The sequence below is a fragment of the Camarhynchus parvulus genome, chromosome 2 (genome assembly GCF_901933205.1).
Source record: "Camarhynchus parvulus chromosome 2, STF_HiC, whole genome shotgun sequence".
Lineage (NCBI taxonomy): Eukaryota > Metazoa > Chordata > Aves > Passeriformes > Thraupidae > Camarhynchus > Camarhynchus parvulus.
Window position 1 is genome coordinate 109095254 of NC_044572.1, and position 20596 is coordinate 109115849.

At 37.9% G+C, this 20596-nt stretch overlaps 1 protein-coding gene across 5 annotated transcripts in view; it reads right to left on the bottom strand.

Moving 5' to 3' along the window:
- Positions 1-20596, bottom strand: part of NOL4 (nucleolar protein 4) — a 182129-nt gene that overhangs the window by 21449 nt on the left and 140084 nt on the right. For all 5 annotated transcript variants that reach the window (XM_030966198.1, XM_030966207.1, XM_030966216.1 and 2 more), the window contains one exon: positions 13367-13480. In XM_030966198.1, the coding sequence (XP_030822058.1) occupies positions 13367-13480 (114 nt within the window). The remainder of the gene's footprint in view (positions 1-13366; positions 13481-20596) is intronic.

Sequence of the window (20596 nt, forward strand, 5' to 3'; positions counted from 1 at the left end):
CTGGAGCAGTACTCAAGCAGACCCTCACTGTTCACAGTCTGTCAGCTCTTCATTATCCACTGTGGTAGCAGAAGTGCAACAGGAGCTTTCAGAGGTCACCAGTGCTGCTGGTTGAGCATGGACACATGGATGAGCTACTTCTACAGTTTAGGTAACTGGGATGCTCGGTTCCTGGGGAAAGAGAAATTGTGTTCTACTAAAGGAATATATTTCTCTGCCCAAATGGAAAAGGATAGCATTTATCTTTTCCTGTGGCCCTTAAGACAAGGGCCTAATCTTTAGTTAGGTTCTAGATAGTTCGTTTTTGAATGTGCTTTCCTTGGTGTGGTTTTTTTCCCATCAGGAATAAAGGAATATTAAAAAGTTTAATGATTCAATGGAGCAATCCCATTTTAGGTGGACTAATGGTAGAAAGTGTCCTCGCAAGTTAATTTTCTCTATAGCTCTTGTTGTTCTTCTCTTAGGTTGCACCACCATAGCTTTCATATCACCATTCATAAACTATTTCATAAGCAGGTCATGCTCTTTCTTTTTCTAGAGAATTTTAATTTATGAAATAATTTATATAGCTAGGTATTCCACCACTAGTAATTGAAAGTTGTCTCAAGACACAGGATAGATGCCCAGTGCAAGACTGCACAGTGTACCACAGTGTATGCACAGCAGGGACTTCCACTGTGCAAATTTAAATCATGTCCAACTATGGCTGGCACCAGGTTACAAGCAACTTCAGACATGCAAAAGGCAGGACTGAGACTGTTGAATATGAGAATTGTGCCAATACCTTTCAGTTTTGGCAAAACTCCTGTGGGTGATAGTGTATTTCACAAAATACACACGACATTTCCTATGCAGTACGAGCAGTACAAATCCAGACAAAGGTGTCATGTGAAGAGCAGGAGTCTTCAGCCACCTTTTCTGCCTTGCAGAGGAGGACAACAGGAGAGAGGGCAGGTGGAAATTTTTTTTCTTCCCTTTTGCACCAGCAAAGGGAAGAGAATTGTCAGGGCCCACGCCTCACATAAAATTTCTTCCTCTTAGGACAGGCAGAAAACAAAGCAGGCTTTTACTCTGACCTAAAGAACAGCACAGCATGATCCTTGCCTTGGACCTTATGACAAGTTATTGATTGAGGCTTTGTTTTTAAGTAGTCAACCTTGAGAATCCCCATCTCCTCTATTTATACCTCCCCACCCACTCCCAGCCCCCATTTCTCATTAAAGGAAAGGAAGTTTCTCTTGGAAGATCACGCCAATCCTTCAGCCTCTGACAGGAGAATATGAAAGGCTCTTTTCCTTCCCTCTGTCACGAGCACAGAGCTCTCAGTCTAAGGTCACTCAGGACACAGGACCATGGGCACAGGTTTGTTAAACCTGCTCTTTCCTAAGAGAATTCCTTTTTTATATGCCTGATACCAAAAGTCAAACCTTGTATAATGAACTGCAGGGCCTAGGATGCCCCTGTCAGAATTAGAGTAGCTAAAAATCTGAAGAAAATAAAGGTAAAAATTCCAGGGAAATGAAGTAGGGGTTATGTCATGTTTATTCTCATCATGCTACATAAACCCTCTCAAAGCCAATTTCTTTGCAGAGGCCAGCACCTTGCAGAAGATCATAGCTACTGATCATTTTTGCTGCTTCTTTGTTGACAGGCAGTACTAATGAAGAAGTCTGAATATCTGACTTTTCTTCCAAAAGAGAAACAACATAAACTGCAAGAAAACAATGTCCTCTTTTGCCATCCCAAGAGTGGTTTTGCCTGCAGGTAATGGTGGTGAATGAATCAATATTGTACTGGAACTGATGTGTGATGACAAAGGCATAGCAGTACTTACTGCTGAACCAGAAATATGCAAAGCAAGAGGAATTCCTCCTTTCCTTTGCAGTGTAATCCTCTCATTCAGAATAAGCCTCACTATGCCTCAGGCAGCTCCACTTTTATGATAACAATCAAGCATTTTACTCAGTACTTTTCATGCCTATGTGTACAGTCCTAAAGAAATTATCTCAGTAAGGTACTCCTGCAGGAGTTTCTTTCCCCCTTGCCAAAATGCCATTTTCCAGTGACTGTGATGGGCAACATTTTCAGCTGGGATAGATCAGCATTACTCCATTCAGTGCAGAAGGACTGTGGCACCAGAGCACCAACAGAGAAAATCTTTAAACTTATGAATCAAATGTTTAGGAAGCACACAAGGAAAAGTGTGTGGGAGTGCTGGAGCAATGCTTGTGCCAGCTTTGCAGATTTATTACTACAATATCATCATGGTCACCATAATTAAACCTCCCACTATAGGTCTCTTCGTCTACTGCTCTACAACTGGTGTCACTCCCACCACTGCCAGCCTATTTTGTTGACACAAAACAGTTTTCCATACTCCTGCCAGATCTGGGATATTGAGATGCAACCACTGAAAAAGACTCTATGGAAAACTATGGGGTATGATTTGGATTTTGAATGATTCTTCCTATTTCTCTTCTGCTCCAGACTTCCTTCTATTATTACACATCATGGAGTGTGTGTCAGGAGGAATGGACCAAAGCACTTTATGTTAGATTCCAAATTAAATTCTTCTTCATTTAGAAACAGATGATGGCCTAGACATGAAGCATTTGAGGTCAATGCTGAATTAACTTCCTCATTTTCAACTAATTAAAAATGTCTGTGTGTTCCACTTTGGAAAGGAAGAAAAGTAAGCCCACTGCAGATTCCATCATTTTGCTTCCACAGGTAAATTACAGCTGAAGTTATAGATCTTCTACAGAAAAAACAAACAAACAAACAAACAAAAAACCCCAAACAAACAAGCAAATAAAACCCCAAAAAAACCCCCCCAAAAAAACCCCAAAAAACCCAGCAAACCTCAGTTTTCTTGTCTGTTAGAGAGTGAGCAATTGCTTTTTTGCACTCACTTAATGATTGGTTCTTCTTTTCAAAGGTAGGTTCAGATATTTTAAAGATACTTTACCCTGTGTTTGAAAAATTTGAATGCTAATTATTTTATTTCAAATCTACATTAAAACCTGAACAGCATGTTTGTGGAAAACAAAATTCTTTCTATGAATTCAATGCAGGGTGTCTGTTAATGAACACTGTCTCCGGCAAAACTTAATTTTTACAGTTAAAAAAAAATAAAAAATAAGTGGTATTAAAAAAACCAAACAAACCTGACCTCCACACCCTGTCTTCAACTATTTTGTAGAAAGAGAATATTTTGCTACTGTAGAAGACTTGCTCTAATTTTTTAATAGAACTTTATAATCCTTTAACTTCAGTACTGTGAGGCTTCTGTATTTTAAAAGATTAAGTAAATAAGAAGTGATGTCTGGGGCATGGCCTTTTGACTCCATAATCATCAAACCAAAGTAGCATATGCCATTGGAAGAAACAAAGAAATGAACTTTGACTGGCCTTTGGAGGATGCACTTTCTGATTTGCTTTATTAATGGAGACAGTAAAACTGAAGCTCAATATGAAATAGCATGAGTAATAAGCATGAAATATGTGTACTGCAGCGCAAATCTGTTCCCCAAATATTCTCATTTCAGGGGAGAATTATTTTGGCACAATGCCTGGGCTGCTGGCCACAGCCTGCTTGGCTGCCTTGTCCTGTGCCTAGCCTCTTTAGCAGCTGGTGCTGCTCTCAGGCACTGCATTCAGCTCCTGCTCCCACAGCTTATTATAGGTTTAATTTTTTTCTTAGAAAAATATGTTTCTAAATTTAGTTTAGGACATCAAGCCAGTTGTTGAATCACAAACATGTTCCTGCTACCAAACATAAGCAGTCTGTGCATTCACTTGTACATGTATTTTCTGTGGGCAGAACTGCATTTTCTAATTGAGGAACACTTCTGAATCCATTGTGCAACTGATGTTTGGAATTTAGGATTAATTTATGTCTCTCTAAAACCTATTAAATCTTACTAATTCAATAACCAAAACCAGAATTTGCCTCTCTTGAAAAATAAGGTTTTGCTCATGCACACTGGCTTTGCATTGATGTCATTAAACTGGCCCAAACTCTGCGTGATAATGGGGATTTACTCACCAGAAACATCATTCCCTGCCCGTGCTGTGGGCAGGAGGGTGTGTGCAATGGAGTCATTAGCTAAACACAGGAGAAGAAATACATACTTGTGTCTATGATAGAAACATCTGACAGGCAAGAAAATGCTTCACATTTAATATCTTCTTGCCATATGAAAAGAAGGGATAGGTAAAAAGGTTCTCTATTCCTGGCTGGAGCAGGAAGAACAGAAGTCCTGACTCTAAACACTCCATCTTCAGACCTGAATAGAGAACTCTTATACCTACATGTCTACTGACCTTTCCTTTTCTGCCTCCTTGACATAAAATGAATGTTAAAGACACCTGGAAGAAAGCTGTTCCCAACCCTGTTCATTTTCATTCCATCTATGGTAGGAAGGGGGATAAGATTGCTTAAAAGTTCCCATCCAAGAAACAGCACAATATTCCACTTTTGAGCCTTCAGCTTTGTCAACCTCCAGAACAGAAAACTTACATTGACATCAATTTTACTTCACATTCAAGATCTTATTGCAGCTCAGGGTGCCTTAAAGTATACTCTGAAATCAGCAGCTTAAAATTCAACAACACACACTCAGCACAAAGAGCCTGGAAAATACAGCATTTTCTAATTTAATGATCTCTGTGTTGAGGTGAAAAATTAGCTCTTCACCTTAGGGCCTCACTGAAAATCCAAGGCATGAAATTATTTGCAATTGCATGCCTTGCACATTACTCCTTTCCATTGCATGCAGGAAACTTAATGTAGGTTGGTCTGGAGTGTGGAGGGAGGGGGGCTGCCCTGTGATACTTGGCATCCTCTCCAGCTGCATCTGCTAATGACAGAGCCCTATCCAGCACTGCTGAAACCAGGAATTTTGCCACTGACTTGAAAGGCAGCAGGATTTAAAATTACAATGCATACCACTTATTTTCTTCCCCTTGACAATATGGCCAGTGCATTCTGGGTAGGAAGCTAAGCTTCCCCATACTTGTACATAATTTGATCTCCTGACAATAATCCACATGCAGCTAAACGGTGCCTGCATAACATTTTTTGCCTCAGTGGTTAAGGCATATCATTTGGAACCACAAAAACAAACCAAAGACCAACCTAGAAGTAGAATAATCACTAGGTGGGGAAATGATGGGAGTGAACAAGGCCTGAAGTGCAAACTGGTGTGGGGGTATCCAAGGGCATTACAGTCACCTTAGTGATCATTTTGAATGCAGATCAAAAAGGATAAAGTACTGAAGTACAGAAGTCATTCTCATCCCTATTAAATAGCAAATCACAAAGAGATATCTGGGCACAAAAATCTATTACTAATAAATCTTCTGCAGTGTAAGAGGCATTGAGCTCTTTGCAAGTTAAGTGACATTTGCCTCTTGTGGATTTTGGGATTCAAATTTCTATTTGTTTGCTTTATGTTAAGTGAACCATCTGCTTCCTTTTGCTCTTTTCTAAGACTCCAAAAACCTCCCATTCTGAAGCAAAAATCACTTTGAGCTGGAATTTTTCAGGTCTTACATAAATACACAGCAGAGGTAGGACATGGCCTTATCCCTCTGCACAGCTGCCACTTGGATCAAGTGCCTTTTTTCTTCCATCCTCTAGAGCAAATTAGGCTCTGTGAAACCCAAAAGGAAGGGAACTCCTGATGCTTTCTCCTCCACCTCTTACAAGGATGTACAGTTGATGTGCTCTCCCTGCACACTGAATAGCTGTGACAAGGACTCCATCACCCTGACACAAAACCACTTCTTTGTGCTCCCTCTGCATTTGCAGCTTTCTGCCACAGCAGCACTGCCTCAGCAGGGCATCCTCCAGCATCAGCTGGGAGATGAGCTTTTTTTGCGTAACTCCCTTTTCTGTGACCAGTGTTGTCCAAATCTGCCCCATACAATATATTGCCCTATATTACCACTATACAATATAAATAACAGAATATAGAGAACATTTTAAAACTGTACAATTTTTTCCTTCCTCCTGGGAGCTGTATTGATCAGGAACATACAATCTGGGACACAAATGTATATCTTTCTTTCTTCTTTCCTGCTCTCTGAAAGGTTATACATGAAAAAACTCCTCAGTGTCAAGATTTAGAAGCTGGGCATTAATTGCAAAATTGTCTCTGTCCTCCAAATACGAAGGTTTGAAAGTCTCTTACCAGTCACTGCTGAAAGCCAGATACAGTGATCTTGCATTAGAGGTCCATGCCCTCGCTATAATTTAGATTTTTAATTCATTTCTACCAAAGCAGTTTCACAATTACTTGTAATTTGTCCACCAGTAATTTCCTTTCTTCTTAATCAAAACACAAACTGCTCCTGGTCTGCAGTAGCCAGATGTTATTTTTGTTAACAAAACGGTGCTTGAAGAGTCTTTCTTTGTGTCAATCCCCTATTACATGCAGCAAAACACCACCAGAAATTTGTGGAGGCAGATCAGTAACATCTCCTGACAAACCTCAATTTTTTAAAAAAAATTAGGAATTAGATATAAACAGAAGGACACACCATAGCAGTGATTTCCTTGTGGCAGTACATGTGCACTTTTATTAATATTCAGATGTATTGCATTAGCACAGAACCTGCATCCAGTTCTGCAACCAGCACTTGTACCAATCTGCTCTATTCAGGTTGCTGCTATGACAACTATCCAGAGTCAAATGTTAGGTCAGCTCCCAGCATATGTGTCTAGGCCATAATTCATTTGTCAGAAACCTAATAGCCACCTATTCCTACTCCTCTAACAGATAAAAGCAATATTGTTAAAATGATGAAATGCTACAATATCCTTAACAGCCTATTCACTGAAAACTTTAGATTTTCCTTGCTTTTATCCCCCAAAACAAAAACAGCTGAGAAGGATGTGTTTGAAGTGCCTATTTGCAAACCTACCACAAAATCACAGAATAAGCTGAGTTGCAAGGAACCCATCAGGATCATTGAGTTCAACTCCTGGTCCTGCACAGCCTCTAAGAGTCCAAGAGTCTCACCATGTACCTGAGAGCATTGTCCAAACACTTCTTTGGTGCTGTGACCACTTCCCTGGGGAGCCTATTCCAGTGCCCAAACACCTCTGGGTGAAGAACATTTTTCTAAGTTCCAACCTAAACCTCCCCTGACACAACTTCAGGCCATTCCCTCTGGTCCTGCCACAGAGAAGAAATCAGTGCTTGCCCCTCCTCTTGCTCCTGTAGGGAAGTTGTACCGGCAGTGAGGTCTCCCCTCAGTCTCCTCTTCCAGGCTGAACAAGTACCCTCAGCTGCTCCTCATCTAGTTTAGGATCATTAAATTATCTCTTCCTCCACCACAATGATTACTGATATTTAATTTGTCTGGTTACAAGTCACAGCATAGAAAAAAAATTACAGCTGTCATCTTGATAAGAGATTTTTTTAAAAAATGCATTCAGTTTTTATCACAAAGAACTGTTTCACAGCATCATAGTGCATAATACTCTGTGAACATAGACTTGCCCTTGTCAACTCGAAAAGCTCAAATAAACAAAGACTTTTTTTTTTAAACTGAGGCTAGCACATCAAGTGAGTTGTATTGTGAGGACCACACCTTTATCAGACTATAAACTTGTCTAACTACTGCTATTTTCATGTAGTCTCTGGAATGAAAGGAAAGTGTACCTTTTAAACCCATATTTAAAAAAAAATTAAATGCAGAATAATTTTTTCTTATAATGTATATTCTATAAAATATTTACAGACAAGCACTCCGTGAAGAGACTACTAATTTAAAGAGCACCGGCCCTGACTGAGAAATGCCATTTTTAGTATGGGAAATGTGTAAGATAGCAATAACTTTCATTTTCCTCTGAGCTTAAGTTTTTCTTGGGCTCAACTTGTCATTTGCTGTGTATCTGCAATAGAATCACACATTGCATGTCCAATTACTTGGGGCATGAAGATGAAAGAAGTGTATGTAGCTCCCTCCTTTGGCTGATCAAAAAATTGTGCATGCTGTTGCAGCTTTTCCATGACATTAGTCACTGAAGTGGAGTCAAATGGCTAAAATTACATGGATTGAATCCAGGAGAGCATCCAGGCCACTGGCTTTGCAGTCATATGTGACCACTATTCTATATGCAAATATAACAATATATTCTCAAAGGTCCAGATTCCTAACTGGTACAAATCAACATGATGTGAATGAAGCAACATCAATTTTCTAAATGATCTGGCTAACTATACATGACATGTCCATAAAAAGGTTCATATACTTCTACAGTCTTATTACTCTGTGATTCAGTTCTTCTCCTGCTTTCCTGTATTCATCCTCCCTCCTCATTCCCAAGTGGTGACATTTTGTCTTGATTGCCAAAAACTACGTATTTCAATTAGAGAAAAATGCTCATTCATAAATTTTGCAACATGACAGCACACAAAAATTATAACTTCTAAACAAAAAAAAACAACAAAATGCAGCTGTTACAAAAAACCACTTGTGTCCAAATGAAGGGGAAGGCATTTTTTGCTACTATCATTCTTATTCGCTTTTCCATAGATAGATTTAATCTAGTTCATCTTCTTTAGGGAAAATAAAGAGGCAGGTCCTCTCGCATACTGTATATAAATTACTATTTACTCTTACATCTTCCCTTGAAGACTTTTCATTTGTTTTTGTTTTTGTTTTTTTTTCTTTTTAATTTCAGACAGAACAATAGCAACACTAGCCCACCTCCACTTTCTTCAGAGTCCCACAGCCCAGCCCTGCTCCACACTGTTTCATGTTGGGTTTTTCAAAAAGTACAGCACACACATATCTGTTTGAAAGAAGCAGAGACTGACAATGGTTCAGCTCTTAGAATAAAACTTCCATTTTTGTGATCGACAACAAATTGAGCCACATGACCAAGGTCTCTGGAGGGCATAAAGAAGGCATCCTGCCCCTCTGCTCAGTGCCCAGGATATAATGACAGGATGGCTTTTCCCATATTTTTATATTTATTTAAGCATTCTTCTTTTGCCCAACCAAGACACAATTTGGTTTGTAAAGTGAAGAGCATGGAAAAAGAAGAATGGTTATATTGTTCACCATATGAAATGAATACAAGTGAAAAGGGCTGTATTTTAGCTCTACTTATTTTATTTCATGATTCCCTTGTTCATTGTAGTTCAGAACCTCCACTTAATGCAACTGCTTCATACCAAATATTGCTAGAGATGTAATAAGGATCTCGAAGGATTATCCCAGGAGAATATCCAAAGTAGCACAGAAAACCTTAAGGATTCAGATAATGCCTCTTCTGTCTCTAACTGAAGCAAATCGTGTAAGGTTGATTCAATTATTGTTTCTGCATTTTTCATCAACTGTGATCAAAAATGTCTTTAAAATTCAAAAGAGTTACTCTTTTTCAGTATCCAGACTCAACAGAGGTGATTTGTAGAGAGACACAAAAGCTCTTCATTGCCTTTGTACCATCTTCCTGATTTGGACTGTGAAAGATCAACCAAATTTAGCCCAGTGTCACAAGCATTTCACTGTTCAGCAGTACTACCAGTAAACCTAGACGATTTCAACATATAAATCTATAAAATTGTGCGACAGAATAAATTATTTTTGGTACTGGGAAGAATTTAAAGGTGGAAGTGACAGGACTCTTCAGTTGGGTAATAGGTATCAAATATATAACTTCTCAACACTAAAGCTTCTGGCCAACCAAACAGTGCTTCATCTCAAGATAATGAAAATGCACTGGAGCTTAAGAGAGCACTTGAGTAACATCTAACACAGTCAGACAGCCAAAGCATTAAAGTCTGAGCTACCACAGCCTAGTAAATACATTGATGCTTTTTAATGAGAAGTGTCACAAACTGACAATGGTTTTATTGTTGCAGTTGGGAAATTATTGTTGCAGTATTGGGAAATTACTAGTTTCCTGAAAGACAAGAAAGCATTTGTTTTCCCACTAAGAAATAAATTCCTGGCATGAAAGAAAACCAATGTTGAAAATAAGTCAGTGATGCCAGTGAAACTAGATTTCATTAATTTATTTTTAAGATTGGATTTTTGCTGGCAGAAATTTTCAGCCTTGAGTTAGGAAATACAAAGTTCATATAGGTGAAACTTAAGACACAGTTTGAAGGATGATTTCTTCCTTACTCAGACTTAACTTATCACTCTTAACACTGTCCCCAGATCATTGCAGCTATTAGAAATACTTCTGGAAAGTAATCCATAAGATGAAGTATTTGTGTGTGTACAGACACACACACAAGGAGAGGTTTCTTATATCTGTTAAAAAGAAATGAGGTCTTAAAACATCCCTAGTTTTGAATTTTAAGCTGCTTCTTTCTGCTGAGCAACAACTGAGATGGTTTTCATTAAAACAGTGCTAAAATTAACACTGTAGGCAAAAAAAAATTAATTTGGAAATTCATGTCGTTTTAACAAATAGAGACTTCCATAAGGGACATACATGCAAGATACCCAGAACTTTCTGTTCAACATCTATGTTGTGTCAGGGAGAGAAGGAAAAATGGAGAAGAAAAGGAAAGGGCATAAACAAGACAAGAAAAGGAGTTCAGGAGGCTGCAAGGCTTTACCTCAGCTTCAGGAATGGGCATAACACTCACTGTGTTCTTAATTAATTCATGGTTTATGGGTAATATTCTGAAAAAAGTGGTGGTGGGGATACAAATTACAGAATTACAGAACCACAGAATCAATTAGGTTGGAAGAGCCTTCTGACATCATCAAGTCCAAGCTATCACAAGAACATCACCACATCAATTAGACCATGACACTGAGTGCCACATCTCACTTTGAGGCAGATCACCTGTCTGGAACACAAAAGGCAGAATTTCACTGGACTGTATGCAAGAATAAAGCAGCCTTAATGCAATGCTTCCATTCAGCTCTGAGGGGAAGTGCTGAATGAGTGCCCTTGCCAGATCCTCTTGACAATCTACTTTCCAGGATTGTCTAATGCTTGTCTTCAATTTGAAAATCTCTTTATATAATTTTTGAAGTGGTAATTTTCATCATCAAAATCTTATTTATCTTATTTCCCCTTTCTCCCTCCCAGATTTTCACTGGCATCCTCAAAGCCTGTCTGAAAACAAGGCACTTTTTTTTTAAGAGCTATGGAATGACAAAACAACATGATGAACTGAACTTTTCCAATCTTTTTCTGTTTAAGAAAAAAATCTAACGAAAATATAACATTTTAGATATATGTAAGAAAAGTGAAGGAAATTTAATAGTAAGTTAAGAGGAAAAAAAATAGGAAGACAAGCAAAATAGAACCATTTTACCTATTAGTCACACTGTCTGCACGTGAGGATACAGATCCAGTTCTCATCTCAGCAGATGAACTGAGCACACTATTGTCCATTAAATACCACACTCAGAAATACTCTGGAATGCTGTGCTCTCAGTCTACTTTATTAATTTCCCATCCTCAGAATAAATAATTAAATTTCAATGGAACTGGGGCTAAACCCAAAGTTTTCTACTTCTCTAATGACTCATCTATTCCACCCTGAAGGTTAAATTTCTTACTAAATTTTATGAAGCTACCTAACACACACTGCCATATTTTTTCCAGCATGTTCAGCATATCTAGTCAGCATATCTGTCCTGAATTCACAAGTAGTTTTGCAAGCACCAAAGTTACACCAGCTCAGATAATTTACTACTTGCTGAATCAAATGGCTGATGCTATTTGCAATTCCACTGTGTTCCCAGAACTCACTGGCCAAAAGGGGGAAGAGCTGGAGGAAGCAGAACCCAACACCTATTGTTCATAGGTAGCTTTGCTGCTTTAACATCACAGTTGCAATTAAGGCAATCAGTTGGGAGGTTTTCTGACTACAGATTTTTAATTCTGTAATGAAAAGTAAAGATATGCCTCTCCCCCCAAAGAGGTTATCAAGTCCTTGTGTGATAGTAATACTACAAATAAAAGAAAAAAATCCTATTAATATGGTTTTTTTTAGTTCTGACTACCATTTAAATATTGATTTTTGTTTCAACAGGTCTCTGGCTCCCTGAAGAGCATTATGGGATTCTCACTCAAATCACTTAAACTCTGCATCACCCTGGCTGGACCCAGGGATTGAACCAGTAGTTTTGTGCAATGAAAGTAACTGATATTTGTGCAAGTCATTTCTAGTTCCCCTTGGGCTAAGATCACATTGACTTTGTAGCTTTTCTTTTTATTATTACTGAAAAATCAGAGAGAAAATGAGAGAATATGAAACCTGCACAATCTGAATGAGCACTGCTTCTAAACTAAATTATATTTAGTATTACAGTGCTTTGACTTCTGATGTGATTTGTAAATCTTAAGGCAAATGTAGCTCAATAATGAAAATACTAGCAAAAAATATCACAGCAGAAAGAAATAGCAACATACACTCTCAGATCCTAAACTATCCATTTTATAAGTATAGCGGTAGTAATTCTTTGTACAGTTAGGGCATGACCTGAAAGAACTCAATGGACTATGCATAAAAGGAAAATGTTCTTTTAAAAAATGTTACATTCCACAAAATAAAAATCCATCTGCTATGACAGAAGCACATTTTAGAACACATGAGATATCACTAAGATTTTTACTTTGTTACAATCCTGAAGAGAAATAAAGCACAATAGCCTTTGTAATATGAATGTTAGACATTCACTGTATCTGTGGAGTGAGTAAATAATCAAAGCCTGGAATGAACTACCAGTTAGATTTCAAAAAACTGAAAGAAAACATGCAATTTCCAGAAAATTAAAGGTAATAAAATTGTAACATGCACAACAAAAGGTGAATAATCACACAAGAAAAAAACACATGAGCTTTAAAAACTCACTAATAAGTTAATTGACAGCATTTTGTTATGCAGCATTGCAACTTCTCTGTTTCAGGCAAATAGCTATTTTCAGTCAGTAATAATATTTCACCTCCTATTTAAAATGCATACACTTTTTCAAAGAGAATATGTGCACAAATAAATACATTGATTCATGGACACACGCACCATTTCTGTTATTTATGTACATTATATTCACTCTATGTTCAGTTCTTTTTAATTCTAGTACAGGGATTACACATTATGCTCTGAAAATCTACAGCCATCAAAAAGTAAATATATAGCTTTATCCAGCTGGACATTACAAATGTATTAGACACTCTTTCACAGCTTATGTAAATATAGACAAAGACATGCTTGTGTATTCATTAAAGAAAACTACAGCTTTTGTATTTTAATTAACCTTGCTAGCAAGAAGCATACAAGGCACTGCACCACCCTTCTGCATGGCACCCTATGTAAATGAGTCCAGTGCATTGATAAATATGGATGTGGCAGACCCCCAAAGAGCACAGTACCTGCTGTCTATCCAAGCGCATCCTTTTTGCAGCATTTCTGCTTTCACTCTCACAGGCGGAAGCCAGGATACTCTCTGCAACTGCTGAAGTAAGGTGTGAGGGAATAGGTCGTGACTATGGAAGAGAAAAAGAAACACAGGAATTATTCCCAGCGCAATCCACGACATCCTTGTTCAAAGCACACCATACCATCACCTAGGCAGGAAAGTCCGCTCATTGAAATGCAGTTTATACCAACAAAACAGGGAAATGGAACTTGCAAAGATGAAAAATGAAACTAGTTAGATGTTAAAGCTGCAGCTGATCCACAGATCCACGAGAAGCCCTTTCCCCCCACAGCTCTATTGTCCACTGTGTTTAGTCTGGCTCATTAAGCTGTACTTTGAACAGACAGTGGCATATTCTCTGCGTTCCAGCAGCACCCTGGCCGTCTGATTCTTGTTAAGAAAACTGAAAGGCTTTTTATCCTGTGCAGCATGTGACAGAGATGAGTAGTGTTTTTTTATAGTCATAAAAAAAACCAAGAAAAACCCAAAAAACAAAACCAAACAAAACAAAAAAACCCAAGTGATAGGGTTGAAACATCACTCAAAACCTAACAGATTGTCAGAACATTCAGAGCAGCCTCAATCTGTAGTATATGAATATTTGCATTCCTTGCTGCAACATGACTGATGTGATTAAAACGACTTAAAAAAATCTGTTTTTCTTTCGATAATGCCAGCCTTCCAACATTCCAGATATTTTGTTGTTCAACTAGATACGGTTCATTTTTCTGATTCAAAACCTGTCATTACTAATTTCATAGCATTTACACATTTAAGGTTAAAGGTGCAGTGAATCCCCCCAAAAAAGGGAAAGATAGAATCTTTTTAGCATCATTGTTGATGATGAACTCCAGTATGATCTTGCCTACCATTTCATTAGGAAGAATATTTACACAGCTTTCTTTTTCCTGATTAAATACAAAAAAATCTTCCTGAAAGATGAAGCTGATAATAATCTTCTTCATTAATATAGAAAGACATATCAGAATTACCAAGAAAATAAACAAAGTGGGGATAATAACAGAGATACTCATGCACATATAAGCCCATTACAGAGACTGCAATTTACTGTGCCCAGTTCTGAACTTCCACAAATTTTCAAAGCTTCATTGAACTCAAATTTACATTTACTATGTAAATTTTTACCTAGTGAGGCTATGGCCATGTGTGAGAGGGTTTGGGTGTGGTTTTTGTTTTTTGCTTGTTGGTTTTTGGTTGGTTGGTTGGTTTTGGGGGGCAGGTTTTGTTTGGTTTGGTTTGGTTTGGTTTTTGAAGAGTTTACTTTCTTTCTCCCAAAAACATGGATATGAACCTGATATGAAATGTCAATTAATTTTAGAAGAAAATTTTGAAGCTGTTCCCATTCAGTTCCTAGACAATAACCTTAAAAGAGGTTAATTGTATGGGCTCAACTGATTTTCTGGTTTTCATAACATTCCAGAAACTGAGGAGCCAGCCATTATCAGTATTAGATTTTTACCTCTAAAAATTTAAGTCCATTTATTGACTTTGGATATGCTCTGCAGAATGCCAATTTTTAATGTGACACTCTACTCTCTCTAAAGGATGTGACCACAGTCTGTCTGGACTGGAAGATGAACTAGCTTTCAGAATAGGCAGGGATTTATGGGTCTACCTCACCAGTGAAATAGGCTTATTTCTCCCCACTTCCATGAGAACAAGCTCTCTGGCATCAGCAAAGCAGCACTGCAAGAAAGGCAACCAGAGGCTGCAATACTGCAATAAATTATACTTGGATTGATTTGACAGAACAAAGTATTGAACTTGTTTCCTGTTTGAAAATAATTCAATCGAAGACATGAGGGACACCCCCAGTGTCATGACAGAGGTTAACATGACATGCAGTACAGGCAGACACCCTACTCAGAGCTCCAGAGAACAAAGTAAGCCTTTGCAGAAGGGTTTCACTGACAAAGCACTATATTTAATAAACTGCCTCCCTGGACTGGTGATGTTACTCTGAATTTGTTACTCATCCCACTAGATCCCTCTCTGTATTTGCTGGCCAAGTACCACTGTACATGTCACTGGTTTATGTATGTTCAAGGTGCACTGACTCTGTTGGCTGCATGGCAACCTCACTGTGGTCCTGTAACAGTGATGTTCACACAATGATATTCTTGAAAAATGGTGAGCAAACACCTGGATAATTCCTCCAGCTCAGGTCTTTAGCTAAATCTGTAACTATATGTACCCATCAGTAGATTTTTAGAAGGTGATATGTGAGCCAGAAAACCTAATATTCTGACCAAAAAGTCAATTGAACACCAGTTCTCCCAGTTTATTTATTTATGGGAGAGAATAAGCTTTTTGAAGTGTTTTACAAAACAAAAAATAAAGTGTTATTATAAAAATCAAGCAGTTATCTTTGAAAAGAAGTGTAGCGGTCATGTGTTCACTATTGAAATATTGAACTCAAGTTAGCACTTGCAAAAAAGAGGAAATCTCTGGATACTGGAGTATCTTCCTCTCGAAATATGTGTTAACCCATAATTTCTCTCAATCATCACTGCAGTTGGCTGTTGATATGTTCATGTCAAGAACTACCCAGAGTGAACCTTAGGGAAAAAGTGATGAATACATGGCCCTGTCACCTGGGGAGTAAAATACTGTAAAAAAGCACAGGAGAAAAATCATCTGCTCAGGGCTCAGGCTCCATCAACAGAGCTCTAGTATGGCATTGACTGAGAAGATGAACACATTCCTCTGTCACCAGGAGCTGAGCTGTTAAAAAGGAGATTTTTCTGCTTCGCAAAATTCCATATCTGTAAAGTCTCAGAAAGATCAATTTTGAAAAGCCTCACCTGAGAGGAAAAATTACTTTGAAATAATCACTTCAAAAAATTGGTTTTAAATAAACTGAATTAATATATCCATCTTCTAAGCTCAGAAGCCCCTTTCTGGCTTAACTCAGCTTCCTTTTCCTCTCTACTTCTGATTATTCATGATCTCTCTTATACCTACAGCTGTAAAACCAATTCTGTAAGAAGCTCAAACATCCCTCTTGGGTTCTGAACATCTCTCAATTCCCAAGCTGAGGATGAGATTCAAAGGCCTTGGAAAACATGGCAAAAGTGATATAATTCAATTTTGCAGAAGGAAGCCTGCAGATCTCAGCCAAAAGGACATTTTGCAGGCTCCCAAGCTACCCTCTGCAGAGCTGAGAGCTGAGTGCTGTTTCCTGCAAGTTTGGAATTAAAGCAGGAAATGTGGGAGCCAAGGAGAACTTTTTCCAAGGGCTCCCAGGCTGCCCCCACAATCTCTGGATCCACAACCTGCCCACTGAACTATCAGAAAACCAGATTTCATTTTATATCAAAATAGAAAACCCTTGACAAACTAACATTTCTTAAAGGGGGAAAAAAAAGGCATTACAAAAAAATTCCCAACCAGATTTAGCTGATTTGGAATGTGCTTAGTGTTGTCTGAGGCATAACCTTCACAGCTCCAGTCTGGTATTTCTCTCACGTCACAGTGATGTAAAGCAGGGAATAACTATTCTGGAACTACCCATGTGTAATACAAAAAAAAAAAAAAAAAAAAAGAAGAAGAAATCCTGTAAATTAATCTACCAGAAGTTGTAAATCACAAGGCAGGATAACATTTTTGACATTTTGAACCAAGGACAGATAGAAAAGACATGTGAAAATTTTATAGTAACTCTCAGGTGAAGAGATGAATAAAACTTAGAAGGAATCTGGTGAACAGTGTAATACAGAACTTCTGAGAAGACTGTATGTCCATCACACAAAAGCAGTATACAGAATTGCTTTGTATTTACTTGGAAGCATGATACTGCTCATGACTGCACTAAGGCAGGAGTCACATTTTGAACATGCATCCGGTTTTGGTTTTTACATCTCCTCAGCTGACACACAGCTAACATCCAGCCTCTAATACAATGGAGGTGAAGAGCATTCTGATAAACCATGTAAGAAAAACCTGCTAGATTGCCTGTGCACACAGATGCCTTTGTTTATAACAATTTCTGAAGTGACTGACATTTAGGAAGTGGTTGGAATTCCCACAATAACCCATAAGAGATGACCAACCACCTTCAGTCCTCTCATATTTGAAACTATTTTGAGACTACCACAGAGCCTGTAGATTACAACAACGACAACAAAGCAACATGCACATTTAACCACCTTATTGGATATGCACTTTTGCATCCATTTGTGAGAAATAATTTTTTTCTTCAAATTGGTTTGAACTTTTTATACACTCATCCCTTTTTCTCTTTCTGAAGAGTTTATAAATCATTGACAGATATACTTTTGCAAGCTGCCTAATGGAAAATCAGATTAGTCAATACTTCTTTCTAGTCTAATAAGTGCTGTTTTGCCTTAAAGTATGTTAAACGTAATGAAGACCCTTTCATGACTGATGCTCCTTAGATCTGGATATCAACAATCAAAGCATCTTACAACAAGCCTTTCTGAAGTTACAGAGTAGTCCTGCAAGGTTGCTGATTTTTAGTAGTTGAAATCTGAAATCCTTGGCCTAGTTCATCTAGAAATTAGCTCTCTTGGTATAATCTCTGACTCTTTAGTAAAGGAGAGACTAGCATGTTCAATATGCTGTAAAATATGCATTTTCATATAACAAGTGTATGCAGCATCATGAAGTCTGCTGTTTAAAGTGAGGTACCTTGGCAGTATTTTCATGTGAAACACCAAATATTTTTTCTGGCATAGTCACATAATTCCTGTATTTCTACACAGAATCTAAAACAACTTCTATGTTTTAATTTTTTATGTCCATTTTTGGCATAAATTTACTAATTATTGATATACTACATAACTGATTGTATTTCAGTCTAAACCACTAGGAGCAGTATACCCACTAAAAAGAATTTTGCAATTTACTGTGCATGCTGTCCCCCCGTGGTTAGAGATCCATTGTCCCTAAAGTTACTACCTTGGCATGTTTTTGAGATCCAGTATAAATAAAGGCCAAAGCTGTCGTACAAAAGTTTAGTCTACATACTTTCACACTTTACATTGGTCTGCCTCAGTTCCAAAAAAACACAGCTATCTGTTTAGTCCGATAATGGGCACACATATACACCTGCTGAAATGCCAACACCATAAGCTGATGTGTGCATAAATACTACCTTCTAGTTTAGGCAAATTAACACTGAAAATTACATCTTTCAGTATAACACAGTTGGAAACACATAAACATGCAAGCTACTTCATTTTCCTCATAGACACAATACAATAATATTACCTCTAATATAAATCACAGCGTCACAGAATCATTTAGGTTGGAAAAGATCAAGATCATTGTAAGACCATTGAGTCCAACCATTAAAACAACACTCCCAATTCCATCATGCCCCCAAGTGCTTCATCCACACTTCTTTTAAACAGCTCCAGAGACAGCAACTCCACCACTTTCCTGGACAGTCTATTCCAATGTTCCACCTTCAAATGAAGGAATTTTTCCTAATAGCCAATCTAAATCTGCCCCGGCACAAGTTGAGGCTATTTCCCCTACTCCTACTGCTTGCTGCTTGGGAGATCAATATAAATGTGAGAATGAGGAAGTATTTTAATTATTACCCAAACTTGGAAAAAAAATTGTTTAAAATTTTTCAAAGTGATTTGGCATCCAGAATTGAAGATGAATGCCTAAGATGCCTCACTGACAGTAACTGCATTTTTCCAAAGGTACCACTAGGCACTTCTATGCATATTGGGCTCCCATAAATGAGATACTCCCTAGTGCTCTCCTGCATGTCAGCTTTTTCCTCAGGTATTGCAAGACCAATTCATTTCCAAAATTAACTACTGCAAATATGCCACAATTATTTCATAATAAATTATTAAGATCTAACACCGTGTTCTAAAATGCCCAACATATTTGTAACAGCGTGCAATATCTAAATAGCACTTTTTCATAGAAAACATGCAAAATAGATTACAAGACAGGGAAGACATGATCTTCAAATAAGAGTTTTTAATCAGAACAATGCAGTGAAATGTCTAACAGAACTGTCCTGCACAGCACAATAGCAAAGGACTCAGAAACCCTTCTACACAGTATTTTTGAATTTAAAGACTGAATGAAGTACAGTACTGCACTATATTAGATGTACTTTTATAGTGGTCACAAACTGGAGGGTAGATTTAGATTAGATATTGGGAAGAAATTCCTTACTGTGAGGGGGGTGAGGCACTGGATTGGGTTGCCTAGAAAAGCTGTGGATCCTCCATCCCTGGAAGTGTTCAAGGCCAGGCTGGGTGGGGCTTTGAGCAACCTCCTCTAGTGAAAGGTGTGCCTGCCCATAGAAGAGGGGTTAGAACTAGATGAATTGTAAAGTCACTTCCAACCCACACCATTTTGTAATTCTATGATTTTTAGTACAGAATAGTGGAATATGAACAATTGGACTGGCATTTTAATGCCTGTAGCCCTACATTTCAGTTGGGTTTGATATATTTTGCTCAGTATCATGGTCTTGTGATAAATACCCAATTGTTAGAAGATTCAATAGAATAGCTAGAAATATTTTCTTAAATGGTAGAAGAGGCTTTTTGAAACATCTAGTGATGTTCAAATCACTTTTTAAAAATTTCAGTTTTGAAATACATTGAATTGAAACATTGCACCTTGATTATGATGGCACCTAAATAAATCCAAGTATAACTTAACAAATCCATATTTCTGTCTCAAAGTTTAGCAAATGACTCTTTCTAATCAACCACTATGCTGCTGTTGCTGCTGCTATGCCCACATATGGGACCAAGTCTGGCTCTGCCTATTTGAGCAATTTCAGCAGGGCTAGTGGAAACTTTAAACTACTTATGTGAACAACAGCAAGAATATCCATCTGACTTTATTTACATAAAAATAAAGTATTTTGTCAAAAGTAGTCATCCAGGCTTCTTTTTTGTTTCATTGTTGACTCATGAGACACCTGGGGATGAACTTCTCCAGACTGGTTCATTAAAGTGCTTCACTGACTGCTGAGGGAGCCAAAGTTACCTAATTTCTCTAACAAACCTAGGCACAATTACCTCTATCTCAAATTTATCTGGTATTTCATAGTGACAGAGAACTCCAGGAATTATCCTGCTGACCAAACTCCTTCAGAGTCAGGTGAGGATTGTATTGAACACTGATAGCACTTTACTAGCAAAACTCCAGAGAACTT